This window comes from Pogoniulus pusillus, chromosome 21 (genome assembly GCF_015220805.1).
Source record: "Pogoniulus pusillus isolate bPogPus1 chromosome 21, bPogPus1.pri, whole genome shotgun sequence".
Taxonomy (NCBI): Eukaryota; Metazoa; Chordata; class Aves; order Piciformes; family Lybiidae; genus Pogoniulus; species Pogoniulus pusillus.
In genome coordinates, this window is record NC_087284.1 from 4,308,337 (window position 1) to 4,335,303 (window position 26,967).

A 26,967-nucleotide genomic window follows, 5' to 3' on the forward strand; every position below is an offset into this window, starting at 1 on the left:
CACGCGTGTGCGAGCGGTGCTGGGGAGAAGCACGCTGGCTCTGCACCGAGCAGCCTGCTCCTACCCTTACGTAGCATGTGGCTGGAAGCACCGAGTTCCTGATGTGGCATGATGGCAGCAGACATCAGGGGCTGCAGGGAGGCAGTGGTTCCCACAAGCGTGCACTTTCGGGGGCTAGTTTCTGCTCCGCAGCACCCACATGCTTCAGCAGAAGCTACGCGCGGCGAAGAACCCAGCCCTTACTAACGCTGGGGAGCGGTCCCCACCCGCGCCTAGTGGAAGCTGGCAGCCCTCCAGCCTTGGCTTAGCTTCTTTACGGCAACAAGCCCAAAAATGAGCACGGAGGTTATCGCTGCCCTCACAGGAGAACCGCTGCTGCCTAGCTCGCGTTCCCCACCGACAGCACAGGTCGCGCCCCGCTGCAGGTTGGCACCAGAGTATCTCTGCCACGACTCGGACTCGGGGGTGGTCTCCAGCTGCGGGCGTGGTCCTCAGGCTGCTGGCCCCGACCCCAGAGTCCCAGCTGGCGTGCCCCTTCCGCCAGCGCTCGGCAACACCGCGCTGGTGCTTGGCGCCTGCCGAGCCTTAGCCTTCTCCGTCGCTCTCACCGCTCCTCAGCAGCAGGGCGTGTAACCCGAGAACGATGTCGAGGGGGTCTGTGGGCTTCCAGCTCCACGGCGGCCGCTCTCTAGCGCCCGAAGGGGGCGGCGTGACCCACGCCTCCCCCGCATTGCTGTTGCTTCCTCCCGCCGGTAGGTGGCATCATCTCCGGAGCTCGCCGTGCTGCGAGCCCTGGCGGCTGTCGCGATGACGCCAGCGACCGCCTCCCCGGGCGTGCCGAGCGGGGCTGGCGCCTCCTGCCTTCCGCCGAGCGCCGCCGCGCCGGGGCCGCTCCCAGTGCTCTGCTCCGGAACCGGACGCGGGGCAGGACAGCGCCGCAGCCGCAGCGGTCTGTGCGGCAGGAAGCGCCGCCCGGCAGCGTGGCGCCGGCGCCGCCCCGCACCGGTCACGGGAGCGGGGCTGCCGCTCGCCATGGCTGTCTCCTGTGCCATGTGGCTCCAGGACCCGGTAAGGAAGCGGCGGGGGCGCTGCCCAGGGTAAATGTGGCGGTGCGGTACCGCTGACCCGTGCCTCTCCGCAGGTGGAGTGGGTGCTGTGCCCCCATGACGTCCATCACCGCGTTCCGCGGGCGTCGCTGGAGCGGCACGCCGCGTCCTGCCGGCTCCGCAAGATGGGCTACTCCGCCGAGGAGGAGGTCGGTGCCCGGCGCGGCTGCGGGCGGACGCCGCGGCTGGAGGAGGGGGGAGCGCGGAGCTGGCGCTCTGCCCGGGGCAGCAGCGGCCTGAGTTGGCAGGCGGGGAGACCCTGCTGCCCGGGGCGGCTCATGGGCCGAGCTCAGAGCCGATGTCGCAGCAGGCGGTGCTGAGGTCTTGACTGAGCCTCTTGATCCCGCAGGCTGAGATGTACGACTCCAGCTTCTTCTACGAAAACCTGAAGGTGCCTACCGTCGCCATGGGTGAGCGGCTGCGAGGGTTTTGCCTAATGGGGCCGACCCCTTTCCACCTCCCGAGGCGGGAACTGCTGGGGCTGAGGGGAGACCGAGGCAGAGACAGATGATGGGACTGAGGGATGCGTAGAGGATGAGGGGCTGAGGCAGAGATGGATGATGGGGCTGAGGGATGCGCGGAGGATGAGGGGCTGCGGGGGATGAGGGACCGAGGCAGAGACAGATGATGGGGCTGAGGGATGCGTAGAGGATGAGGGACCGAGGCAGAGACGGATGATGGGACTGAGGGATGCGCGGAGGATGAGGGACCGAGGCAGAGACGGATGATGGGGCTGAGGGATGCGCGGAGGATGAGGGGCTGCGGGGGATGAGGGACCGAGGCAGAGACGGATGATGGGACTGAGGGATGCGCGGAGGATGAGGGACCGAGGCAGAGACGGATGATGGGACTGAGGGATGCGCAGAGGGTGAGGGGCTGCGGGGGATGAGGGACCGAGGCAGAGACGGATAACGGGACTGAGGGATGCGCGGAGGATGAGGGGCTGCGGGGGATGAGGGACCGAGGCAGAGACGGATGATGGGACTGAGGGATGCGCAGAGGGTGAGGGGCTGCGGGGGATGAGGGACCGAGGCAGAGACGGATAACGGGACTGAGGGATGCGCGGAGGATGAGGGGCTGCGGAGGATGAGGGACCGAGGCAGAGCCGGATGATGGGACTGAGGGATGCGCAGAGGATGAGGGGCCGAGGGGACATCCTTGGGGAGACCAAGGAATAGGGCTGAGGGGGGACCCCGTGGATCACAGTTTGGATCCTCGTGATAGCATACACTGCTTTCAGCTGTAACATTTCCAAACTCTCCTAAAAGAACATATGGCTTCCTTCAGTGGGCTTTTCTCAGCATTGTTTCTTGCCCTCATTTGCCATTGTTGCAATTCTGTCACTGCATCATTCTGCTCTGTAGACTGTTTTAATCTTCGAATCAAAGGAGGAGCCTTTTTTTTTTCCTCTTAGGTTATTTTCCTGTGTTTTCCTTGCATCAAGTGCAGGAAATGTATTAAAATGGATACTTAGAAGGTATAAAAAGTGTCCTTAGGTTTTGAGGGTATAGCAGCAGTGCAGAAGAGAGTTGCAATATAGACACATTTCTTCTATATCCCCATAACCCAGAAATACTTCTTTTTTATTCTCCCCTCTGCTCAAATATGGAGTAGATAAAAATGGTATTTTTAGTTCAGACCTTCCCTTACCCATACATAGATGTGTGATATTCTGTATCATATTGTAATAGAGGTTAGGGAATACAGACTAACTACCACATACTTGTAAAAGTTCTGTGATTGTTTTTGTCTTCTCTGTTTACAGATAAAGACCTACAGTTTCACATTGTTAAGCAAGCTAGAGCTCAGAGTGTGAAAGAAGGTAGAGGCTACAGTGAAGGTAAGTATCAGTCAGACACTGATAAGGAATGCTTTCATGTAGCATACTGCTCTTTCTCTCCTTATCAGTTTCCTTTCTTCCACTTGTGAAGTGCTGGCTGTGTGCAGCCTGCTCTAGGGTAGGATGTCCCTGGGCATGGCAGGGGGGTTGGAACTGGCTGCTCCTTGTGGTCCCTTCCAATCCTGACTGATTCTGTGATTCTTAGAGGAGCGTTTGGAAAGGATGAAAACTGCATGGGTGTTTACAGCACTGTTTGTTGGGTGAGCTTATCAGTGTTCTCCTGCATAATTAACACTATTTTACTAATAACACCTGTTTGTCTACTCCCAGGATCTTACTCTTCACTGCCTGTAGAAGTTCCTCAAAATCACAAACGTTTCACCTGTGATCTGACTCAAGCCGATCGCCTTGCTCTTTATGATTATGTTGTTGAGGAAACAAAGAAGCAGAGGTCAAGATCCCAAATAACAGAAAATGACAGTGATCTCTTTGTGGATTTAGCAGCAAAAATCACCCAAGGTTTGAAGAATGATCTGTTTTTAAATTCGTGGCTTACTTGTTGAATTGATGTCCTTGCATGTGTCTTAGATGTATTTTGTTGAAAGCCAAACAATTGCTTGTGCTACTTTAGTGAAAACAGCCTGTTCTTAAAAGCCACAACAAAGACCTGGGGCCAGAAAACATCCATTTGATATCCTTTATGTTGTTTTCCTTCTGGGAAAGTCACAGTGCTCTCCTCTTGGCGTATGTATTGTGTGTATGGATCATAGAATCAACCAGGGTGGAAGAGACCTCCAACATCATCCAGTCTAACAGAGCACCCAGCCCTATCCAGTCAACCAGACCATGGCTCTGAGTGCCTCAGCCAGGCTTTGCTTCAACATCTCCAGGGATGGTGACTCCACCACCTCCCTGGGCAGCCCATTCCAATGCCAATCACTCTCTCTGACAACAACTTCCTCCTAACATCCAGCCTGTACTTCCCCCACCACAACTTGAGACTGTGTCCCCTTGTTCTGTTGCTGGTTGCCTGGCAGAAGAGAACAACCCCACCTGGCTACAACCTCTATTCAGGTAGTTGTAGACAGCAATGAGGTCTGCCCTAAGCCACCTCCAGGCTGCAGAACCCAGCTCTCCTCATTTTTCTTTGCTGCAGCTGACTTCAGGTTGCTTAATGCTGCCGACTTACTGCTCCACTTGGAACAGTATTTGTTTTAAGAGATGATGAGACTAAAGATCACTTACCAGTAAAAGCTGAGCAAGAAAGTTTGGTGGCCATCTGATAGAGCTCTTGAGCAATATACAAATGGGTGTATTAGGCTTCTCATCCCAGTTTGTAACTATACCAAGGGCAACATAAGCATCTGGGGTTATTCTGTGGGCCCTGTTGTGCCTAGAAGATAGCGCTTGTCATCTACAGAGCTAAATGTTTTACCTAATCTGCCTTTTTCAGTCTTTGTGTCGTCTTCTAGTACTGACTTTGAGAACATGGCCTGTTTTCTGTAAGCATTTGACCAAATTGCAAACCCATCAGTTGATTTGGGTCATTATTAGGGGGCTAAGATCACATAACACCTAATTGGTTGCTCTGTAGTCCTGTGTAAACAGCTAGCAAGGAGGATGGAAAAGAAACTTGCTAAATTCCTGATGGTTACTGAACAGTGTAGAAACTTCAGGAAGAGCACTTTGGCCACAACAACCCCATGCAGAGATACAGGCTGGGGTCGGAGTGGCTGGAGAGCAGCCAAACAGAAAGGGATCTGGGGGTGCTGATTGATACCCACCTGAACATGAGCCAGCAGTGTGCCCAGGTGGCCAAGAGAGCCAGTGGCATCCTGGCCTGCATCAGGAATGGTGTGGCCAGCAGGAGCAGGGAGGTCATTCTGCCCCTGTACTCTGCACTGGTTAGACCACACCTTGAGTGCTGTGTTCAGTTCTGGGCCCCCCAGTTTAGGAGGGACATTGAGGTGCTTGAGCGTGTCCAGAGATGGGCGACGAGGCTGGGGAGAGGTCTTGAGCACAGCCCTACGAGGAGAGGCTGAGGGAGCTGGCATTGGTTAGCCTGGAGAAGAGGAGGCTCAGGGGAGACCTTATTGCTGTCTACAACTACCTGAGGGGAGGTTGTGGCCAGGAGGAGGTTGCTCTCTTCTCTCAGGTGGCCAGCACCAGAACAAGAGGACACAGCCTCAGGCTGCGCCAGGGGAAATTTAGGCTGGAGGTGAGGAGAAAGTTCTTCCCTGAGAGAGTCATTGGACACTGGAATGGGCTGCCCGGGGAGGTGGTGGAGTCGCCGTCCCTGGAGCTGTTCAAGGCAGGACTGGACGTGGCACTTGGTGCCATGGTCTGGCCTTGAGCTCTGTGGTAAAGGGTTGGACTTGATGATCTGTGAGGTCTCTTCCAACCTTGGTGATACTGTGATACTGTATTTTTCATTCCAGGCTTGCATGCCTGCACATACTCATATCCTGCTAATAACCAGTTGTTCTATTTCCACTTTTTTGCTAGATGATAGTCAGAAAGGTCCCAAGTCCCATCTTGAAATTCTGGCTGAAATGCGAGACTACAAAAGGCGGCGGCAGTCATACAGGGCTAAGAACGTTCATATAACAAAGAAATCTTACACTGAGGTAAGATCTGTCCGTTTATAAAGTGATAGCTGAATTATGGGATTGAGTAGAGGATTTTTAACCCTATAGCTGCCAACCTAGGACAGGGAGGGTTTTCTTCTTGGAGATGTTTACTCTAGCATGACGTCATGGCTTGCTGCTTTTCTTGTCATTTGTTTTTAATGTGTCTGAATTTCCAGGTGATCCGGGATGTGATTGGTGTGCATATGGAAGAACTCAGTAATCACTGGCAGGAGGAGAGTAGGTTGGATAATGCAGAGATATGTGAAGGAGGGAAGTCAAAATCTTCAGGAAGGTATGTTACGGTTGATACGTTCCTCAGGGGTGTCAGCCTGAAAGCCTGTAATGTTATCTGTAACTATGCTCTAACAGGACATATTCCTGGCTACAGCCTCCCTTCAGGGAGTTGTAGACAGCAATGAGGTCAGCCCTGAGCCTCCTCTTCTGCAGGCTGCACACCCCCAGCTCCCTCAGCCTCTCCTCACAGGGCTGTGCTCCAGGCTTCTCACCACATTTGTCACCCATCTCTGGACACCTTCCAGCACCTCAACATCTCTCTTGAATTGAGGAGCCCAGAACTGGACACAGCACTCAAGGTGTGGCCTGACCAGTGCTGAGTACAGGGGCAGAATAACCTCCCTTGTCCTACTGGCCACACTGTTCCTGATCCAGGCCAGGATGCCACTGGCTCTGCTGCCCACCTGGGCACACTGCTGGCTCATCTTCAGCTACTATTAACCAGCACCCCCACGTCCTTCTCTTCCTGGCTGCTCTCCAGCTACTCTGTCCCCAGCTTGCAAGCCTGATTGGGGTTGTTATGGCCAAAGTGCAGAACCCTGCACTTAGCCTCGTTAAATCTCATCCCTTTGGCCTCTGCCCACCCATCCAGCCTGGCAGAGTTCCTCTGCAGGGCTCTCCTACCCTCCAACAGCTCCACAGCTGCTCCTAGCTTGGTGTCATCTGCAAACTTACTGATGCTGGACTCGATCCCCTGTTCTGGACTGGATGATCTTGGTTAGATAGGTTGGACTGGATGGATAGGTTGGACTGGATGATCTTGGAGGTTCACCAGCCCTCCAACCTTGATTCTATGGGTCTATATACCAACCATGGCTGAGACACAGTCACGGTTTATTTTATGCCAGTTTTGTTCCACACCTGCTTGAGAAGCTCTGTCTGCAGGAAAGATGGGAGAAAATGAATGATTTTTTCTTGCTTCCAGGGGTAAGGAGGTAGCTGGGAAACAGAAAGGCACTTGAAAATATTGCTTGACAGAAGATGCTATGGTAGGTACAATATGAAATACCTCAGAGTTAAAGTTCTCCTAATTTACTAAATGCAGGAAGCCTTTGCAGTTATCACTGTGAATGTTGCTGTGCTAACTGTTCAGGTGTACATATTTATGTGTCAGGTGACAGCATACACTCTTCCAAGCATTTGTTGCTGCAATAAAAATGGGATCATGACCCAGTCATAGTTTACTTGTGCTGCAGGAGATCTCTGAGATTAAAAGGTTGAAACAAACTAAAGGGGTGACACAGGAGGTGTTTGTTCATAGCATTAAAATGAAGGTCAGTGAGAAGGCTGTGCAGGAGGTCAGCAGAGCAGGGTTCTCCACTTGTCTGTAGGTGCTTTAGGCAGGTGTTTGAAGAGTTAGGGATTTAAAAGAGAACTCAGAGAACCCTTTCTACTGGTTCCTTAGCAGAGGTGGTACATCTGAGGGGCAGCGTTTGTTAGAAACAACAGGATTAAATGGAGTGCTGAGGTGTTGTGATGGTTTGGGTGTTCCCCACCCCCCCACACTTTGGAAATCACCCAGACTAGACTCAGCCAGCTCTGGAAATTGAATGAAGCTTATATTTACAGCTAACACAATGTACAAGCAGGTATTTATACAGTTATAGACAGAAATAGACAAGGTAAAAGGTAATACAGAAACACAACAGCCCTCCCAGAAATCAGAGGCCCCAGGAGGGGCTCCCAACCACCCTTCCACCTTCTCCCACCCCTCTACCTTACCCCAGACATTGCCTTGTGCCCCAGGAAGAATGGAAAATTGTCCAGGGGGTTAGGAAGCAGGTGGATTAATCAGAGACAGATGGTGAGGTTAGAGAGAAAAGTGCAGCACAGAGCTCAGGTGAATCATAGAATCAACCAGGTTGGAAGAGACCTCCAAGATCATCCAGTCCAACCTAGCACCCAGCCCTATCCAGTCAACCAGACCATGGCACTAAGTGCCTCATCCAGTCTTTGCTTGAACACCTCCAGGAGCACCCTGGATGTGTTTAAGAATCGCTTGATACATAGAATCAGCCAGGTTGGAAGAGACCTCCAAGCTCAGCCAGTCCAACCCAGCACCCAGCCCTGTCCAATTATCCAGACCATGGCACTAAGTGCCTCATCCAGGCTTTCCTTGAACACCTCCAGGGACGGTGCCTCCACCACCTCCCTGGGCAGCCCATTCCAATGCCAATCACTCTCTCTGTGAAGAACTTCCTCCTAACATCCAGTCTATACTTTCCCCTGGCATAACTTGAGACTGTGTCCCCTTGTTCTGTTGCTGGTTGCCTGGGAGACGAGACCAATCCCCACCTGGCTACAATGTCCCTTCAGGTGGTTGTAGACAGCGACTCCCTGATCTATGTTTGGATTCTTGTTCTTATCCATCTCAGCAAGCCTATGAGTGAAGTAGACATCACCATTGTTTTCTCTTTCACAGCCTGTGATCTAGTTCTTCTCACCAAAACATTCTAGCTAGCTTCAAACTAGCACAGATGTGCACATTTAAGAGCATGGACTTTGGTCCTCTTTTGGGGCGGTATTGTATTTCTTAGGGAGAAAGAGAGGCTTGGTAACTGCCCACTGTCTTATGCCATTAGTAGGTCATCGTGTTAGAAACAGCTGTTACTGAAAACAAAAGTGACTGTAAAACTGTTGAATCAAATCAGTATTTTTGTTTTCCAGAAAAGAAGACAGGAGGTCAGCTTCAGCAGACTCTCGGCAGTCTGGAGGAAGCTCTAAGGACACAGAGCGCACCAGGCACAGGAGAGAGAGCAGCAGGAGTCCAAGTAAACGGAAAAGGAGTTGTGAAAGAGGCAGAGATTCTCGGAGAAGAAGAGAGAGGTGAGCACAGATTGTGACAGCTCACTCTTGCTTATGAGTCAGGCAGCCATACAATCATAGAATCATAGAATCAAGCAGGTTGGAAGAGACCTCCAAGCTCAGCCAGTCCAACCTAGCACCCAGCCCTGGCCAATCAACCAGACCATGGCACTAAGTGCCTCAGCCAGGCTTTGCTTCAACACCTCCAGGGACAGTGACTCCACCACCTCCCTGGGCAGCCCATTCCAATGCCAATCACTCTCTCTGCCAACAACTTCCTCCTAACATCCAGCCTAGACCTACCCTGGCACAACTTGAGACTGTGTCCCCTTGTTCTATTGCTGGTTGCCTGGGAGAAGAGGCCACCCCCCACCTGGCTACAGTGCCCCTTCAGGTAGTTGTAGACAGCAATGAGATCAGCCCTGAGCCTCTGGGAACAAAACCTTATTGTTTGCTCATCTGACTCCACTCCTGGACACGGAACAAGGGTTAAACTGACCTGGCAGGATTTATGCCTTACCAGGACACCTGCATGGATGGGAATGACTGCTTGTCTCAAAACAGACTTCATTACAGATTGATGCTGTTCATCTTAAACTGATTGCTGCTGTGGCACTGCATGACAAGGCTTTGATAAAAAAAAGCATGAGAAATAACTCTCTTAAAGCAGTTTACTTCTCTTTCCTTTAAATTTAATGAGAGCTTTCAGTTTTTCAAGTTTTGTGTTGTGGGTTTTGTTATTTTTCCTTTAGATTGTGTCAGTCTGAGCCTAACAGCCCACACAATATGTGTTGTTTTGTTTCAGGGATGAAGACAAGCATCACAGCCATAAAAGAAGAAAGTAGGAACAAGACCCTGATTGTCTTTGTCAGCTGTGCCCAAAACTATCCACACAGGAACTATCATTACAGCTGTTCTGCCAGGGACAGTAATGCCATGTGCTGGTGTTACATGGGTTGGTGTTGCATCACAGCCGTGCTTGGAGGCAAATCCAAGCCACTGTTAATGTCTGTCAGGATGAGAGCAGTACAGTAGGAGGAAATGTGTAAATCTGTAACACTATTGCATTTATTAAAGAAATACAGATTTCTTTCATCTCTTTGTGTTTAGCTGTGTCAAGGCTGTAGGGTGAAGTCTGTGAGAAAGCTGGACTAGTTTGTTCTCCATCCACCACAGACAGGCCACAAAGGCAGAGTCTTGGATCAATTACAAGTGGAAAAGTCATGAAGAGAGCTCCCCTCCTGACCTGTTACCCCTGGGGGCAATGTTCTGGAAAGACTGTACTTAACTGTCTTGTTACAGCATGCACCAGAGACAAGAGAGAGATTTCAGAATTATCCAACAGGCTAAAATGTCTTTGGCTGCAGCTAGTGGTAAAGGGACAATAACATGACAGTTACTGCTCCCAGGCTCACGCTTGGGATCAATGTCATTTGGCAATGATGATAAGAAGGTAGGTCTCCACAGAAGCTAGTGGGGAGGCACCAAGGATGCTTGTAGTACTGCTGGTTGCTGTTTTCAAACACTGTGTGCATATCCATCTCCTCCCAGAGATAAGCAGGAGAAGGTCCCAGCAGTCAGCAGCAGGAAAGTTTCTTACCTTATTGAAGAAAGCAACTACAAAAACAAAGCTTGCAGATCAATCTTTCCTACAAGACTTCTTTTCTGTTTAGAATCATAGAATCAAGCAGATTGGAAGAGACTTCCAAGATCATCCAGTCCAACCTAGCACCCATCAACCAGACCATGGCACTGTTTCATCCAGGCTTTTCTTGAAACACCTCCAGAGATGGCAACTCCACCACCTCCCTGGGCAGCCCATTCCAATGCCAATCACTCTCTCTGACAACAACTTCCTCCTAACATCCAGGCTAGACCTCCCACAGCACAACCTGAGACTGTATCCCCTTGTTCTGTTGCTGGTTGCCTGGCAGAAGAGACCAACCCCACCTGGCTACAGCCTCCAGGTAGTTGTAGACAGCAGTGAGGTCACCCCTGAGCCTCTTCCAGGCTGCACACCCCCAGCTCCCTCAGCCTCTCCTCACAGGGCTCTGCTCCAGGCCCCTCACCAGCTTTGTCACCCTTCTTTGGACACCTTCCAGCACCTCAACATCTCTCTTGAATTGAGGAGCCCAGAACTGGACACAGCACTCAAGGTGGGGCCTGACCAGAGCTGAGCAGAGGGGAAGAATATTTGATCAGTTGTCCAGGAAATGCACCAGTTATGGTTGCTCAGGCTTTTCTAAATTTAACTCTGCACCAGTTATGGTTGCTCAGGCTTTTCTAAATTTAACTCTGTGGTTTACTTCTCTTAAAATCACTTGGAATGCTGAGGTAGGAAGGTCTGTAAAAGAAACAGCAAGGGTAGCACTGCTTCAGTGTGAGCATCAGTATTTGAGAGGCAAGAGAAGTGTATCATCATGGATTCTTTGCTCTTGTCAGACCCCACCTGCAGTACTGTGTGCAGTTCTGGAGCCCCCAGCACAGGAAGGACAGGGAACTGTTAGAGCGAGTCCAGAGGAGGCCAGGAAGATGCTCAGAAGGCTGCAGCAGCTCTGCTATAAGGACAGGCTACAAGAGTTGGGGCTCTTCAGCCTGCAAAAGAGAAGGCTTTGAGGAGACCTTAGAGTGGCCTTCCAGTATCTGAAGGGGTCTACAGGAAGGCTGGGGAGGGACTATTGACAAGGTCTTGTAATGATAGGACAAGGAGTAATGGGTTTATACTGGCAGAGGGGAGATTTAAACTAGATGTTAGGAAAGGGTTCTTTCCAGTGAGGGTGGTGAGACACTGGCACAGGTTGTCCAGGGAGATTGTGGCTGCTTCCTTCTTGGAGGTGTTTAAGGCCAGGTTGAATGAGGCCTTGAATGACCTGTTCTAGTGGGAGGTGTCCCTGCCTATGGCAGGGGGTTGGAACTGGATGAGCTTTGAGATCCTTCCACCCTAAACCAATCTATGATTCAATACCATCTGCTGAACTATGATTTCAGAAGTGGGATAAAGAAAAGCAAATGCCAGAGAAAAGGACCTTGTATTGTAATGTGCACAGAATGGTCCTCTGAACACAAATTATTTTCTTACACATATTTATTCCTTTATCTTTTTTTCCCCCTGCTGCTGTAGAATAGGCTTGATCAAAACTTTGCTGATGGCTGAGTCAAGAAGTTTCTGAGCAGCACCATGCCAGTTTGTTGGTCACTGGAAAAGAGTAAACCAAATGTTTTAGAACACTAACATGCAAAATCCTACTGTGTTGGACAAGCTGCAATTAAGGATGGTATTAATTATGAGCAAGAACAATATGATTAAAATGGAGTTCTTATGGAAAAGTGTCAGTCTGTTAACTAATGACAAAACAAATCAGTTCAGTTGCTGTGCTTGTGCAGTTTTGAGCCCCTGTTATCAGCCATCAGTGTAAAGCAACAGTGTAGTGTTGGTATGCTTAAGAAACAAGGTAGCCACCCTACACAAATAGTCTGTTGATCATCATGAAGTGTTCAGAACAAGCACCAGTGATGGTGACAACACATCAGAAAGTGGCACTTGATTGGACCAATCTTCTACCCCATCCTGCAGGAAGGACATGTAACAATATTGATGGAAAACATTTGCTTGCTAACAGCTCAAGAGGTGAGAACAGGATTGCCTCTGAAGCCATTTAAAGAGTTCTCAACTGCAACAGCACAGAAAGGCCTTGAAGACAGCTGTCATTGATAGCAAAAGAGCCAGGCAGTGATTTTTTTATGGCTTAACCTTCAAGCTACACATCTACTGTGAAGTACAAATAGGTTGGATAGATTGGACTGGATGAGCTTAGAGGTCTCGTCCAACCCAGTTGATTCTATGCTTCTATCAACTCCATCAGTTCATGGCTTCCTAACAAGACTGACACCAAAGTGGAAACTAACCTTGGAGTAGGCAGAGGAATGCAACAGACTACAAATGGAGCAAAGCTAGAGGTGGGTAAGCTCAGACTGGACATGAGAAAGTTGTTGAGCATGAGAGTGGTGAGAGGCTGGAATGGGTTGCCCAGGGAGGTGGTTGAGGCCCCATGGCTGGAGGTGTTTCAGGCCAGGCTGGCTGAGGCTGTGGGCAGCCTGCTCTAGGGTAGGGTGTCCCTGGGCATGGCAGCAAGTTTGGAACTAGATGATGCTTGTGGTCCCTTCCAACCCTGACTGATTCTATGATCTATGAAATGTACCTAACCACCCAGACTTGGCCAAAGCATTCTGGTGGGGCTACATCCTGTACTTGTCCCTTATTATCCACTGAATGCAACCAACACTAATGCTGTTCTCAGAAGGACAACTGACTACAGCTAACACTACAAAAACTGAAGAGTCAAACCACTTCAGACCAAATGGGAACTAGATTTTTTCTCAAGAAAATGTCTAGGGAGAAGTCATTTGGGAGAAACATGTTAGAAACTGGACTGAAGTGGGAACTCCTGCTTTCCCTCTCTGTTCTATGACCTATGTCAAATCAAAGGAGCAGCCCATAAGAAGCTGCTGGTTCCAGTACCAGTAATATGCAGATGATACAAACTGCATGATACAAAAAGCTCCGAGCCAAGCTGGCAGCTCATGGTTTGGACAGATTCACTCTCATATGGGTCAAGAACTGGCTGGATGGCAGAGCCCAGAGAGTGGTGGTGAATGGTGCCACATCCAGTTGGCAGCTGGCACTAGTGGTGTGCCCCAAGGATCAGTGCTGGGCACAGTCCTGTTCAATATCTTTAATGATGATCTGGACAAGGGGATCAAGTCCAGCATCAGTAAGTTTGCAGATGACACCAAGCTAGGAGCAGCTGTGGAACTGCTGGAAGGTAGGAGAGCCCTGCAGAGGGACCTGGCCAGGCTGGATGGGTGGGCAGAGGCCAAGGGAATGAGATTTAACAACGCCAAGTGCAGGGTTCTGCACTTTAGCCACAACAGCCCCAAGCAGCACTACAGGCTGGGGACAGAGTGGCTGGAAAGCAGCCAGGAGGAAAGGGACCTGGGGGTACTGATAGATAGTAGGCTGAAGATGAGGCAGCAGTGTGCCCAGGTGGCCAAGAGAGCCAGTGGCATCCTGCCTGCATCAGGAACAGTGTGGCCAGTAGGACAAGGGAGGTTATTCTTCCCCTGTACTCTGCAATGGTCAGGCCACACCTTGAGTACTGTGTCCAGTTCTGGGCAACCAGCAACAGAACAAGGGGACACAGTCTCAAGTTGTGCCAGGGGAGGTCTAGGCTGGATGTTAGGAGGAAGTCCTTCACAGAGAGAGTGATTGGCATTGGAATGGGCTGCCCAGGGAGGTGGTGGAGTCACTGTCCCTGGAGGTGTTGAAGCAAAGCCTGGATGAGGCACTTAGTGCCATGGTCTGGTTGACTGGATAGGGCTGGGGGATAGGTTGGACTGGATGATCTTGGAGGTCTCTTCCAACCTGGTTGATTCTATGATTCTATGCATGTAATTTCTTCCTGCAGGGAAAATTATACCAAGAGGTAGTAACTCCAGTATTAAAAATGGAGGAATAACAATCATTTAAAAGTTCAAACCCTGAGGCTGACCTCATAACATGTGGCTTTGACACTATGTAGGCTTTCTGACTATGTAGCCTTTTGACATAAGCTCAGTCAACCTGCCATCATGGCTACACCCAAAGTGAAGACAGACTCTTCACCTGAAATTAAAGGTTTGTGGAGAACCCCAAAGTGAGCAATGCCTTAAAATCCCACACCAGATTTTCACTTACGCTTGTTCTTTAATTCTGGTGAGGAATGCTTCTGTTTCTTCCTCTGGTATCTCTCCATCAATACTGGCCAAGTAGGAGTAAAGGAAGGAGAATGTTTCAAAGGTAACAGGAGCTGCTCCACCTTCTGGGTCCTTTGTTAAGATTTTGCAGGCATGTTCCATTGAACTCAGCAGTGACTGCAGGGAGTTCCATCAAGAAACAAGATAAACTGTCAGAGCCAAGAACATTCTTTGCCTATCATGGTGACAAAATCCACATTGTAGGCCACTAAAAATGGTTGTGAAAGACATGAAGGCTTTACCATCTGCAGCTTTCAACCTTGTGCTAGTTTGAGCCTAGCTGGGATGTTTTAGTGAGAGAAATTAGATGATAGGCTGTGAAAAGGAAACAATGGTGGTGTCTGCTGCACTCATAGGCTTGCTGAGATGGATAAGAACAAGAACAGAAACATAGATAACACAGTTGCTGTGTGTCTCTGGCTGCCTGCACTTCTCTCCCTAACCTGCTGTCTGTGTAACTAATCCTTCTGCTTTCTAACCCCCCTGGCTGATCCTCCAAACTCACCTTGCACATAAGATATACTCTGGGGTAAGGCAGAGGGGTGGAAAGGAGGTGGAAGGGTGGTTGAGAGCCCCTCCTGGGGACTCAGGTTTCTGGGAGGGCTGCTGTGTTTCTGTATTACTTTTTAACTTCTATATTTCTGTATATAACTGTATATATTTGTGTATACCTGCTTGTATATTGTGCTAAGCTGTAAATAAAAAGCTTCATTCCTTAACTTCCAGCTGCCTGAGTCTAGTCTGGGTGATTTCATAAGAGTGGGGGGGGCAGGTAGTTTCCAAACCATCACAAATCCCAAATTTACCCTTTAGTGAATGTCTGGGGATTGCAACAACAACAATAAATTTCTAGGAGAGACAGGAGTCAATCATGCCAAGACTACATAGAGTAGTCTGAGCCCTACCTCCAAATATGGCCACATTGCTCTGTTCTGCTACTGCAGAAGCCCCATAGAATCATAGAATCCACCAGGTTGGAAGAGACCTCCAAGATCAGCCAGTCCAACTTACCACCAAGCCCTATCCAGTCAACTAGACCATGGCACTAAGTGCCTCATCCAGGCTTGTCTTGAAGACCTCAAGGGATGGTGACTCCACCACCTCCCTGGGCAGCCCATTCCAATGCCAATCACTCTCTCTGACAACAACTTCCTCCTAATATCCAGCCTAGACCTCCCCTGGCACAACTTGAGACTGTGTCCCCTTGTTCTGTTGTTGGTTGCCTGCAGAAGAGACCAACCCCACCTGGCTACAGCCTCCCTTTAGGTAGTTGTAGGCAGCAATGAGGTCAGCCCTGAGCCTCCTATTATTTTTTAATATTAGTTTAATATTATCCTCCTATTATTTAATAGGTACTTTTTACTGCTTCTTCCTTAACCATTGATGTCATTCAACGTATTACATTTCGTAAGAACATCAGCTTAGATCATTTTATATTCTCTCATTCTGTTGAAATACTCTGCTGGGGCTTTATTACTAACATTAAAAGGATTAAATGTATGCTTAGGAACATCAGCTGTTCCTGTGAAAATCTAATGACTACAGAAAATGGAGGTTTTAATTTCTCCTTCCAGTGCCCTTCCATGGTCATTTACACTGTCATGACAGAGGACTGTCATGTGTCATTCCTCTATCAATCCCCCTCTCATGGTCAAAGCTTCCTGAAGATATGCTTGGTCTTCTAATGCCATCCCAGTAAACTGAGGACTTAGCCCTTGTGGTGGTTTGGGTGTTCCCTGCCCCCCCCCCCCCACACACACTTTGGAAATCACCCAGACTAGACTCAGCCACTCTGGCAATTGAATGAAGCTTATATTTACAGCTAGCACAATATACAGGCAGAGATTTACAGTATATACACAGAAATAGACAAGGTAAAAGGTAATTCAGAAACACAGCAGCCCTCCCAGAAACCTGAGTCCCTAGGAGCAGCTCCCAGCTGCCCTTCCACCTTCTCCCACCCCTCAACCTTACCCCAGACATTGCCTTGTGCCCCAAGGAAGAATGGAGGGTTGGCCAGGGGGGTTAGGAAGCAGGTGGAATAATCAGAGAGACAGTAAGTGAGGTTAGAGAGGAATGCAGCCCAGAGCCCATGTAGTGCCTGAAAGCCTTATCTATGTTTGGATTCTTGCTCTTATACCTCTCAGCAAGCCTATGAGTGAAGCAGACATCACCGTTGTTTCTCTTTCACAGCCTGTGATCTAGTTCTTCTCAGCTAAACCTTCTAGCTAGCTTCAAACTAGCTCAGCCCTCTTTCTCGTTAAGCTCCCTTGACCAAAAGCTGATGGGGAGTGAACATTGAAGCCACTCTGTCAGCTGCAGCAAACCCAACCATTATTCCCCAAAGCACATTTGCATTAATTGTTCTGACCTACCTCATGCATGATCATCTATATCATAGATATGACTGCTTGCATCGGATGCATATATGACATATATGATGATCATATATATCACATGAGCTGATGTGAACATACCTCACCCAGTGTGCTGCACCCAAGTGCTAAAACTTTCATCCATTCCACCTCCTCACCAAAGTCATCCACCTGGAGGATAACTTCCAGCTGCTTGTCTGGCAAGCACAAGTTCTTCCATTTCTCCTTCAGTTCTATGACACTCACTGTGCCTTTGGAAGAAAGCTTGAAACAAAATCATCATAGCACAATGTGAACTCCAGAAACCAAAATGAAAACAAGAACACAGTCATAGAATAGTCTTAGTTGGAAGGGATCTTAAACATCATCCAGTTTCAACCCCTCTGCCATGGCCAGGGACATCTCCTTCTAGACCAGGTTGCTCAAAGCCTCATCGAGTTTGGTCTTAAACACTTCCAGGGATGAGGCATCCGCAACCTCCCTGGGCAACTCATTCCAGTGTCTCCCCACCCTCATGGTAAAGAACACCCTAATGTCCAATCTAAACCTACTCTGCTCTAAGTTTAAAACCATTGCCCCTTGTCCTATCACCACATGCCTTTATAAAATGTCCCTCTCCAGCTTTTCCATGGGCCTTCCCTGGAGCCTTCTCCGGGCTGAACAGAACTGAATCCCTCAGCTTGTCCTCATAGGAGCAGTGCTCCTTTGATCATCTTTGTGGCCCTCCTCTGGACCCTATCCAACAGATCCATGCCTTTCTTGTGCTTGGGGTTCAAGAACTGGACACAGTACTCCAGATGGGGTCTCACAAGAGCAGAACAGAGGGACAGAACCAGCTCCCTTGTCCTGCTGGCCATACATCTTTTGATGCAGCCCAGAATACAGTTGGTTTGGGGCTGTCAGCACACATGGGGTCTCACAAGAGCAGAACAGAGGGACAGAACGACTTCCCTTGACCTGCTGGCCATACATCTTTTGATGCAGCTCAGAATACAGCTGGTTTTGGGATGCCAACACACAGGGGTCTCACAAGAGCCGAACAGAGGGACAGAACCACCTCCCTTGTCCTGCTGGCCATACATCTTTTGATGCAGCCCAGAATACAGCTGGTTTTGGGCTGCCAGCACACATTGCCAGCAGGACCTTGCAGCTGGCCTTGCTGAACTTCATGAGGTTGGTGTGGGCCCACCTCTTCAGCCTATCAGGGTCCCTTTCCTCCAGCAATTTGGCAAATTTGCTGAGGGTGCACGTAGAGTCATAGAATCAGTCAGGGTTGGAAGGGACCTCAAGGATCATCTAGTTCCAAACTCCCTGCCATGCCCAGGGACACCCTACCCTAGAGCAGGCTGCACACAGCCTCATCCAGCCTGGCCTTAAACACCTCCAGCCATGGGGCCTCAACCACCATTCCAGCCTCTCACCACTCTCATGCTGAACAACTTCCTCCTCACATCCAGCCTCAACCTACCCATCTCCAGCTTTGCTCCCTTCCCCCCAGTCCTGTCACTCTCTGGCATCCTGAAAAGTCCCTCCCCAGCCTTTTTGTAGCCCCCCTTCAGATAATGAATATATTTGCAGACACTTGATCCCATGGTCCACATCACTGACAAAGACATTAACCACACTGCTCCCAGTACCAGCCCCTGAGGTTGTCCACGCATCACAGGTCCTCGTTTGGACACTGAGCCGTTCAGTGCAACTTTTTCAGAGCAAGAAGTCCCTCACCTGACAGTCAGCTTTTCAAAGCATTTCCAACACATAAGCATTCTTTGGTAACACTGTGCATTTGATAAAATCCAGTTTGTACCTGGTTGTGCAAGACTCTGAGAAATCCTGGCGTCAAACCAACCTCTGCTTTCACTGTTGCTAAAGGCATTTCAACTCTCTCCTTCACAGGAAGGGGTTCACCTTTTGACAACGCTGAAAAATAGCTAAGGGAATGGAAAAAGCAACAGACCTGAATGCTCATGGCCATTACAAGCTGCACAGAAGCAAATGCTCTTACAATTCATTCAGTAAATCTGTACACTTCCATGCAGAAACAGCAACATTTGGCAAGCTGCCCACAGATCCCACCTCGCCATGGTCACATTCCACCCTTCTCTTTCATAGAATCACAGAATGGTTTAGACTGGGAGGGACCTCAAAGCTCATCCAATTCCAACCCCCTGCCATGGGCAGGGACACCTCCCACTAGAACAGGTCACACAAGGCTTCATCCAACCTGGCCTTGAACAGCTCCAGGGAGAGAGGAGCCACAACCTCCCTGGGCAACCTGTGCCAGTGTCTCACCAACCTCACTGGAAAGAACTTCCTCCTAACATCTAGTCTGAATCTCCCCTCTGCCAGTTTAAACCCATTACCCCTCATCCTAACATTACAAGACCTTGTCAGTAGTCCCTCTCCAGCCTTCCTGTAGGCTCCCTTCAGATACTGGAAGGCCACTTTAAGGTCTCCTCAAAGCCTTCTCTTCTCCAGGCTGAAGAGCCCTGACTCTTGTAGCCTGTCCTCATAGCAGAGCTGCTGCAGCCCTCTGAGCATCTTCCTGGCCTCCTCTGGACTCACTCCAACAGTTCCATGTCCTTACTGTGCTGGGGGCTCCAGAACTGCACACAGGACTCCAGGTGGGGTCTGATGAGAACAAAGGGGCAGAATCCCCTGCCTTGCCCTGCTGGCCATGCTGCTGGAGGCCACAATCTTTAGACTTTACATGCTCCTTTTAAAATAGTCTGATCACTCTTAAGATGTTTAACTGATTTTGTGCATGATACACTCAGCCCCTCTTGGCAAAGCAAAGAGTGATTTATTAATGGCAGTGTGCTTGCAAACCAAAGTGCTTCTGTTTGACTGTTGAGCACTTCAGGGATGACTTGTTCAACATTCCCCTCGCACCCTACCTGAAAAGCACGATTGGCTATTTGTACTGCAGTTCTCTCACCAGTGTTTCTGCTATTTCTGTCCACTTCAAAATACAATTTAAGACTAGAGTAGAAAGGGAATCCAATGCCTATCCTTTCAACTAAAAGGCTGCCACAGCCTAACAGCAACCACCTCAGCCATAACTTGCCAGAGTTGTGAACTGCGCAAGAACATTACAACTAACTGAAGGGACATTGTGGAGAGGCTGCTGCTGGTCTCTTCTGCCAGGTAACTGATCACAGAACAAGGGGGAATGGCCTCAAGCTGAGACTGGGAAGGTTGAGATTGGACATTATGAAAAAGTTTTTCACAGAGGGCAGTCAGGCACTGGAATGAGCTGCCCAAGGAGGTTGTGAAGTCACTCACCCTGGATGTGTTTAAGAATCGTTTGATACATAGAATCAGCCAGGTTGGAAGAGACCTCCAAGCTCAGCCAGTCCAACCTAACACCCAGCCCTGTCCAATTATCCAGACCATGGCACTAAGTGCCTTATCCAGGCTTTCCTTGAACACTTCCAGGGATGGTGACTCCACCATCTCCCTGGGCAGCCCATTCCAATGCCAATCACTCTCTCTGACAACAGCTTCTTCCTAACATCCACCCTGGACCTCCCCTGCCACAACCTGAGACTGTGTCCCCTTGTTCTGTTGCTGCTTGCCTGGCAGAAGAGACCAACCCCACCTGGCTACAGCCTCCCCTCAGGTAGTTGTAGACATCAATGAGCCTTCTGTTCTCCAGGCTGCACACCCCCAGCTCCCTCAGCCTCTCCTCACAGGGCTGTGCTCCAGGCCCCTCACCAGCTTCGTTGCCCTTCTCTGGACACGTTCCAGCATCTCAACATCTCTCTTGAATTGAGGAGCCCAGAACTGGACACAGCACTCAAGGTGTAGCCTGAGCAGTGCTGAGTACAGCAGCAGAAGAACCTCCCTTGTCCTGCTGGCCACACTGTTCCTGATCCAGCCAGGATGCCATTGGCTCTGCTGCCCACCTGGGCACACTGCTGTCTCATCTTCAGCTACTATCCACCAGTACCCCCAGGTCCCTCTCTGCCTGGCTGCTCTCAGCCACTCTGTCCCCAGTCTGTAGTGCTGCTTGGGGTTGTTGTGGCCAAAGTGCAGAACCCTGCACTTGGCCTTATTCAGTCTCATCCCAATGGCCTCTGCCCACCCATCCAGCCTGGCCAGGTCTCTCTGCAGGGCTCTCCTACTCTCCAACAGCTCCACACCTGCTCCTAGCTTGGTGTCATCTGCAAACTTACTGATGCTGGACTCAATCCCCTGGTCCAGATCACCAATGAAGATATTGAACAGGACTGGGGCCTGATGCTTCCAAGTGTTCATTTCATTGATGCTTCTGACTCTTCATTTGGAGCAAGTTCCCTGCACATCCACCACCCAGAGGTACATTGTACCCTTATGTCCATCATGTTTCTAAGAAAAGCTCACTGTTTCAACATGTTCCCACTGCCTTTCTCCAACACTGCAGCTGTTGAAATTCTGCTTTGGGGTTTTTATTCTTTTTAACCAATAAATTCCCCTTTAGCTTGGTTCTGCTACAGCCTCTCCACCTTCAATCCACTCAGCTGAGAACATCTCACAATTACCTTTCAAGTTCTTGTCCACAAAAAACATAGTGCAGGAAAAAAAATCACAGTGAGTGGCTGAGGTAGGAGGAAAAAGGAACCTAATAAGAAACATTTAAGCATTTAAATTCAACTTTACAGTGAGAGATTTATTACATGGGTTGTCACCCAAAATTTGCAACTTTTCAGGCTCTTTTCCTGTTTCAGTAACAATTTTGCTCCTAGAAATGCAGGGTCTCATGCTGTGAGCCAGGAACAACTGATAACCTTGGAGGAGTTAGAACATAAACCATGGGCTAAAACCACCTAAAATAACATGTACTTAGTGGAAGAGAAAGAGGAATTTATGACACGCTGACCTGATTTTATTGCAAGGTCTGCTGTACTGATAAGGAGGCAGAGCGTAATGTTTCCTGTGCTGATGAGAAGTCTTAGCTAGGCAGAAGTTGTGAAATCTTAGCAAAAGGCTGAGTTAGAATAGCCAATCAGCAGTATGCACAAAAAGCTTAATGAACCAATCATTGAGAGCCTTCTGTTTAGAACAGAACTGTATAGACTATAAAAGATCATGGATTTGTTACAATAAACGGAATCTTCTTGGCATCCAAGAGTCTCCCCGTCCCCTGTTGAGGCATAGAAAGATAAAAAAGAAACCTAAGGAAACATAAGAAACAGAAACCTATTTCTAGGTTTCCTTTAAACACCCAAGATTTAAGTCCCACTTGAGAGGAGGAAAAGAAAGCTAAGAGAAAGGAAAATAAGGTTTGCATTTCAGGATGGAGAGATCAATAACAACAACAAAAAGAAGATGGATTTTCCTGCACAAGCATCATATGTGGCTGTAATCCCCAGAAGCATGTATGCAATATACAGGCTGGTTTAATATTCAAAGGCAGCTCCACTGCACAATAGACAGAAGCAGTGTGAAATGTTATGGGTCCATAGGCATAGTGATAGTTGTCATGTGAGCATCATACTTACGCAGCTGCCCACTGCAAAACATCACAGGGTTGGGTTCTCACAGCAGCTTTAGTAAATTGCTTCAGAATATCAGGTAGCTCAGGGGGGATTTTGATCTGCTGACCACAAAATATGGTTTCTGGAAGAGGCATGGTCTGTTTGTGCTCAACTGCAAGGACCTAAAAGGAACAGCAACAAAACTGCAGTTCAGAGACAACAGAACGTGAATGAAAAACTCCCATGTGCTTATGGGAGCTATCAGTGCTTGTACTCAAACTTCCTCCTGTCCTACTTGGCAGCTGGGGCTGCTGGAGAGCTGACAGACTCAGAAGGCTAAACACACCAGCACTGTACACCCCTTAAAAGCATAAACTTGATCACAGAATCACAGAATTTCTTTGATTGGAAAAGACCTTCAAGATCACAGATGGCTCACAGGACGTTAGGGGTTGGAAGGGACCCAAGGAGATCACAGTATCACAGTGTCACAGTATCACAAAGGTTGGAAGAGACCTCACAGATCATCAAGTCCAACCCTTTAGCACAGAGCTCAAGGCCAGACCATGGCACCAAGTGCCACGTCCAATCCTGCCTTGAACAGCTCCAGGGACGGCGACTCCACCACCTCCCCGGGCAGCCCATTCCAGTGTCCAATGACTCTCTCAGGGAAGAACTTTCTCCTCACCTCCAGCCTAAATTTCCCCTGGCACAGCCTGAGGCTGTGTCCTCTTGCTCTGGCGCTGGCCACCTGAGAGAAGAGAGCAACCTCCTCCTGGCCACAACCACCCCTCAGGTAGCTGTAGACAGCAATAAGGTCACCCCTGAGCCTCCTCTTCTCCAGGCTAACCAATCCCAGCTCCCTCAGCCTCTCCTCGTAGGGCTGTGCTCAAGGCCTCTCCCCAGCCTCGTTGCCCTTCTCTGGACACGCTCAAGCATCTCAATGTCCCTCCTAAACTGGGGGGCCCAGAACTGAACACAGCACTCAAGGTGTGGTCTAAGCAGTGCAGAGCACAGGGGCAGAATGACCTCCCTGCTCCTGCTGGCCACACCTATGTACTCTTACTGTGTCCTGTTTGTGCACCCAAAGCTAGCCCTGGGTGAGCCGGGTACAGAGCTAAGGACCAGTACATGCTCGCAAAGCAGAGCTGCCCGGCTGCTGGTGGCGGCTCTCCACACGCCGCAGGCAAAAGGCAGCACAGAGGGCTGGGCACGACCCGGTTACCCACTTCAGCACGCCGGTCGGCAGCCCCGCGGGCTGAGGACCGCGCTTTAAGCCGCCTCCCCTCAGCTCAGCCGAGCTACCCCCAGCGCCAGCGGTTACGAGCCGCCCGCTGCCGCGCTCAGAGGCGGCCGCCAGACGCCGGCGCCAGGGCAGCAGCTGCAAACGAGAGCCCAACCGCTGTCCCACGGCTCCAGGCAGCTCCCGCAACGGTGGTGTCCGCTGAGCCCCGTTCCGAGCGGCCCCCTTGCTGCCCGAGGCCGGGGAAGGCCCGAGCAGCCGCCTCACCTGCGCGTCGCCGCGGCCCCGCTGCCTGGGCAACGCGGGAGGGAGGTGCCGGGCCAGCCTGGGGCCGCGCCGGGGCCTGAAAGGGCTCCAGGCGAGGGAAGCGGCCTGTCGCCTACGCTCTTTAAAGCAAAACACGCGTGTCCTACACAGTTCTACAGAGACCCGGACCACTTCAGTGCCAAGCCATCGGCAGAGCCGCCGAGGGCAGGCTGCCCTCTCGCCTCGGACCGCAGCAGCTGCTGCTTCACGGCGCGGCTCAGCGACGCGCACCGCCGGCGGCAGCCGCACCCAGCACCGAGCCTCCACTGCCAGCCGCCCCTCGGCTCCGCCGGCTCCAAACCCGGCTGACATCTCACTGCGGGCTCTTCCACCGCTCCAGAATGACAAGGAGCCTGAAGCGTTCTCTCTGCCCCAGAGCCTTGCTGGAGGACTACAGACCTCTCTGCTCTTTCCGCTGCAAGCAGCAGCGGAGGTTGCCTGAGCCACATCCTCAGAAAAGATAACTGCCGCATGTCTGGGTAAAGCAATGTTCCTCCTGTGCCTGCTTACGCGGGCCGAGGCGCTCACATGAACTCGGTAATAGGATTATTGCTGTCTACAACTACCTGAGGGGAGGTTGTGGCCAGGAGGAGGTTGCTCTCTTCTCTCAGGTGGCCAGCACCAGAACAAGAGGACACAGCCTCAAGCTGTGCCAGGGGAGATTTAGGCTGGAGGTGAGGAGAAAGTTCTTCCCTGAGAGAGTCATTGGACACTGGAATGGGCTGCCCGGGGAGGTGGTGGAGTCGCCGTCCCTGGAGCTGTTCAAGGCAGGACTGGACGTGGCACTTGGTGCCATGGTCTGGCCTTGAGCTCTGTGGTAAAGGCTTGGACTTGATGATCTGTGAGGCCTCTTCCGACCTTGGTGATACTGTGATAAAGTCGTTGCTACAAGGCAACTTAGATGCTGCAGGCTTGAAACAAGGCCGAGTAATTACTGAAAAGGAATACAATGTTATTTGAAGTCAGCCCCTCTTAATCGACATTATGTCCCCACTGATGAATCATGGAATAGAATCATAGAATCAACCAGGTTGGAAGAGACCTCCAAGCTCATCCAGTCCAACCTAGCACCCAGCCCCATCCAGTCATCTAGACCATGGCACTAAGTGCCTCATCCAGGCTTTGCTTCAACACCTCCAGGGATGGCAACTGCACCACCTCCCTGGGCAGCCCATTCCAATGCCAGTCACTCTCTCTGACAAAAACTTCCTCCTAACATCCAGCTTAGACCTCTGCTGGCACAGCTTGAGACTGTGTCCCCTTGTTCTGTTGCTGCTTGCCTGGCAGAAGAGACCAACCCCACCTGGCTACAGCCTCCCTTCAGGGAGTTGCAGACAGCAACGAGGTCTGCCCTGAGCAGGTAACAATAATTTTGTGAGTAAACACTTAAAAGCCTCTTTATAATTCTCCATTGCCTTCTGTAATAAGCTGAAAGAGCTCCTTGAGTCCATCAAGTGGGCAAGCAGTGTACTGATCACAAATGGTATTTGACTGCAGGAATCTTCTCTTCCAGTTCAAGTAATGGTAATCTATTTTGCTGGCTTTTAACAGATTCTACTTATTGGCTGTAAAATATTTCGTAACAGTGCAAAAAAACAGGTTATTATTATTAAAATTAGTGGTCAGGGGTGGTGAGAGTTTGGAATATCAAAAATAAACAATATTCATTTTGGAAAAAATATAATCTCTCATTAATTACTTTCCCCTTCATGCTACCATGTTTATATTCTCTCAGCTGCAGTCCCTGGACATGCTTGGAACTGCTCTAAAAATGCTCCATAAGTTATTGTCATACTCTCAAGTCTTCCACCTATTTGGTCCAATGCAGCAAAAGAAGCTGCCAGATCACACTGTGAGACACAGCAGCACCTAATTGTAAAGTTTTTAATGGGTATTAATGAAGAAAATAAAGCATTATTTAGATGAATTGCAAACTGGTGGGATAAGCAAAGGCATAGAACCTTTATATGAGTGAAAAATAACTAGGAAACAGGAGATTAAGTAATGGCCTGGTGCTCCAGAACATACTTAAACTATAACTAAATTCATCTTTGTACAAATGCTTACCTGTTACAAGCAGTAATAAGATACACCGCATCAAGTGTGCATTTGGTTGGCAGCTGTTACTGGTGGTGTGCTCCAAGGATCAGTACTGGGCACAGTCCTGTTCAGTATCTTTATTGATGATCTCAATGAGGGGATTGAGTCCAGCATCAGTAAGTTTGCAGATGACACCAAGCTAGGAGCAGGTGTGGAGCTGTTGGAGGGTAGGAGAGCCCTGCAGAGGGACCTGGTCAGGCTGGATAGGTGGGCAGAGGCCATTGGGATGAGACTGAATAAGGCCAAGTGCAGGGTTCTACACTTTGGCCACAACAACCCCAAGCAGTGCTACAGGCTGGGGACTGAGTGGCTGAGAGCAGCCAGGCAGAGAGGGAGCTGGGGGTGCTGGTAGAGAGTAGCTGAAGATGAGGCAGCAGTGTGCCCAGCAGGGCAGGAGAGCCAATGGCATCCTGGCCTGCATCAGGAACAGTGTGGGCAGCAGGACAAGGGAGGTTATTCTTCCCCTGTACTCAGCACTGCTCAGGCCACACCTTGAGTGCTGTGTCCAGTTCTGGGCTCCTCATTTCAAGAGAGATGTTGAGGTGCTGGAAGGTGTCCAGAGAAGGGCATCGAAGCTGGTGAGGGGCCTGGAGCAGAGCCCTGTGAGGAGAGGCTGAGGGAGCTGGGGGTGTGCAGCCTGCAGAAGAGGAGGCTCAGGGGTGACCTCATTGCTGTCTGCAACTACCTGAAGGGAGGCTGTAGTCAGGTGGGGTTGGGCTCTTCTGCCAGGCAAGCAGCAACAGAACAAGGGGACACAGCCTCGAGTTGTGGCAGGGGAGGTCTAGGCTGGATGTTAGGAGGAAGTTGTTGTCAGAGAGAGTGATTGGCATTGGAATGGGCTGCCCAGGGAGGTGGTGGAGTGACTGTCCCTAGAGGTGTTGAAGCAAAGCCTGGCTGAGGCACTTAGTGCCATGGTGTTTTTGATTGGACAGGGCTGGGTGCTAGGTTGGACTGGATGAGTTTGCAGATCTCTTCCTACCCGGTTGATTCTATGAACTTCATGCTTACTATCATTT

At 50.1% G+C, this 26,967-nt stretch overlaps 2 protein-coding genes across 3 annotated transcripts; one reads left to right on the forward strand and one right to left on the reverse strand.

The window, feature by feature from the left end:
• Positions 1-792: 792 nt before the first annotated feature.
• On the forward strand, positions 793-9,770 carry SNRNP48 (small nuclear ribonucleoprotein U11/U12 subunit 48). The gene is made up of 9 exons (XM_064160795.1): positions 793-1,068; positions 1,142-1,255; positions 1,456-1,516; positions 2,872-2,946; positions 3,277-3,465; positions 5,452-5,573; positions 5,753-5,868; positions 8,538-8,696; positions 9,481-9,770. Exons 1-9 carry the CDS (start codon positions 808-810, stop codon positions 9,518-9,520), a joined length of 1,137 nt encoding a protein of 378 aa, XP_064016865.1. The 5' UTR covers positions 793-807; the 3' UTR covers positions 9,521-9,770.
• Positions 9,771-11,742: 1,972 nt separating this feature from the next.
• On the reverse strand, positions 11,743-23,891 carry ROPN1L (rhophilin associated tail protein 1 like). 2 transcript variants are annotated; one of them, XM_064160796.1, is made up of 6 exons: positions 23,813-23,891; positions 22,327-22,484; positions 18,651-18,774; positions 16,946-17,107; positions 14,410-14,585; positions 11,743-11,871 (listed from the first exon to the last, which is right to left on the reverse strand). In XM_064160796.1, the coding sequence occupies exons 2-6, from the start codon at positions 22,455-22,457 to the stop codon at positions 11,808-11,810; spliced, it is 657 nt and encodes a 218-aa protein (XP_064016866.1). In that variant the 5' UTR covers positions 22,458-22,484; positions 23,813-23,891; the 3' UTR covers positions 11,743-11,807. The 2 variants fall into 2 exon arrangements, with proteins under 2 accessions (XP_064016866.1, XP_064016867.1); XM_064160797.1 differs by lacking the exon at positions 23,813-23,891 and adding an exon at positions 23,532-23,552.
• Between the last annotated feature and the right edge of the window lie 3,076 nt (positions 23,892-26,967).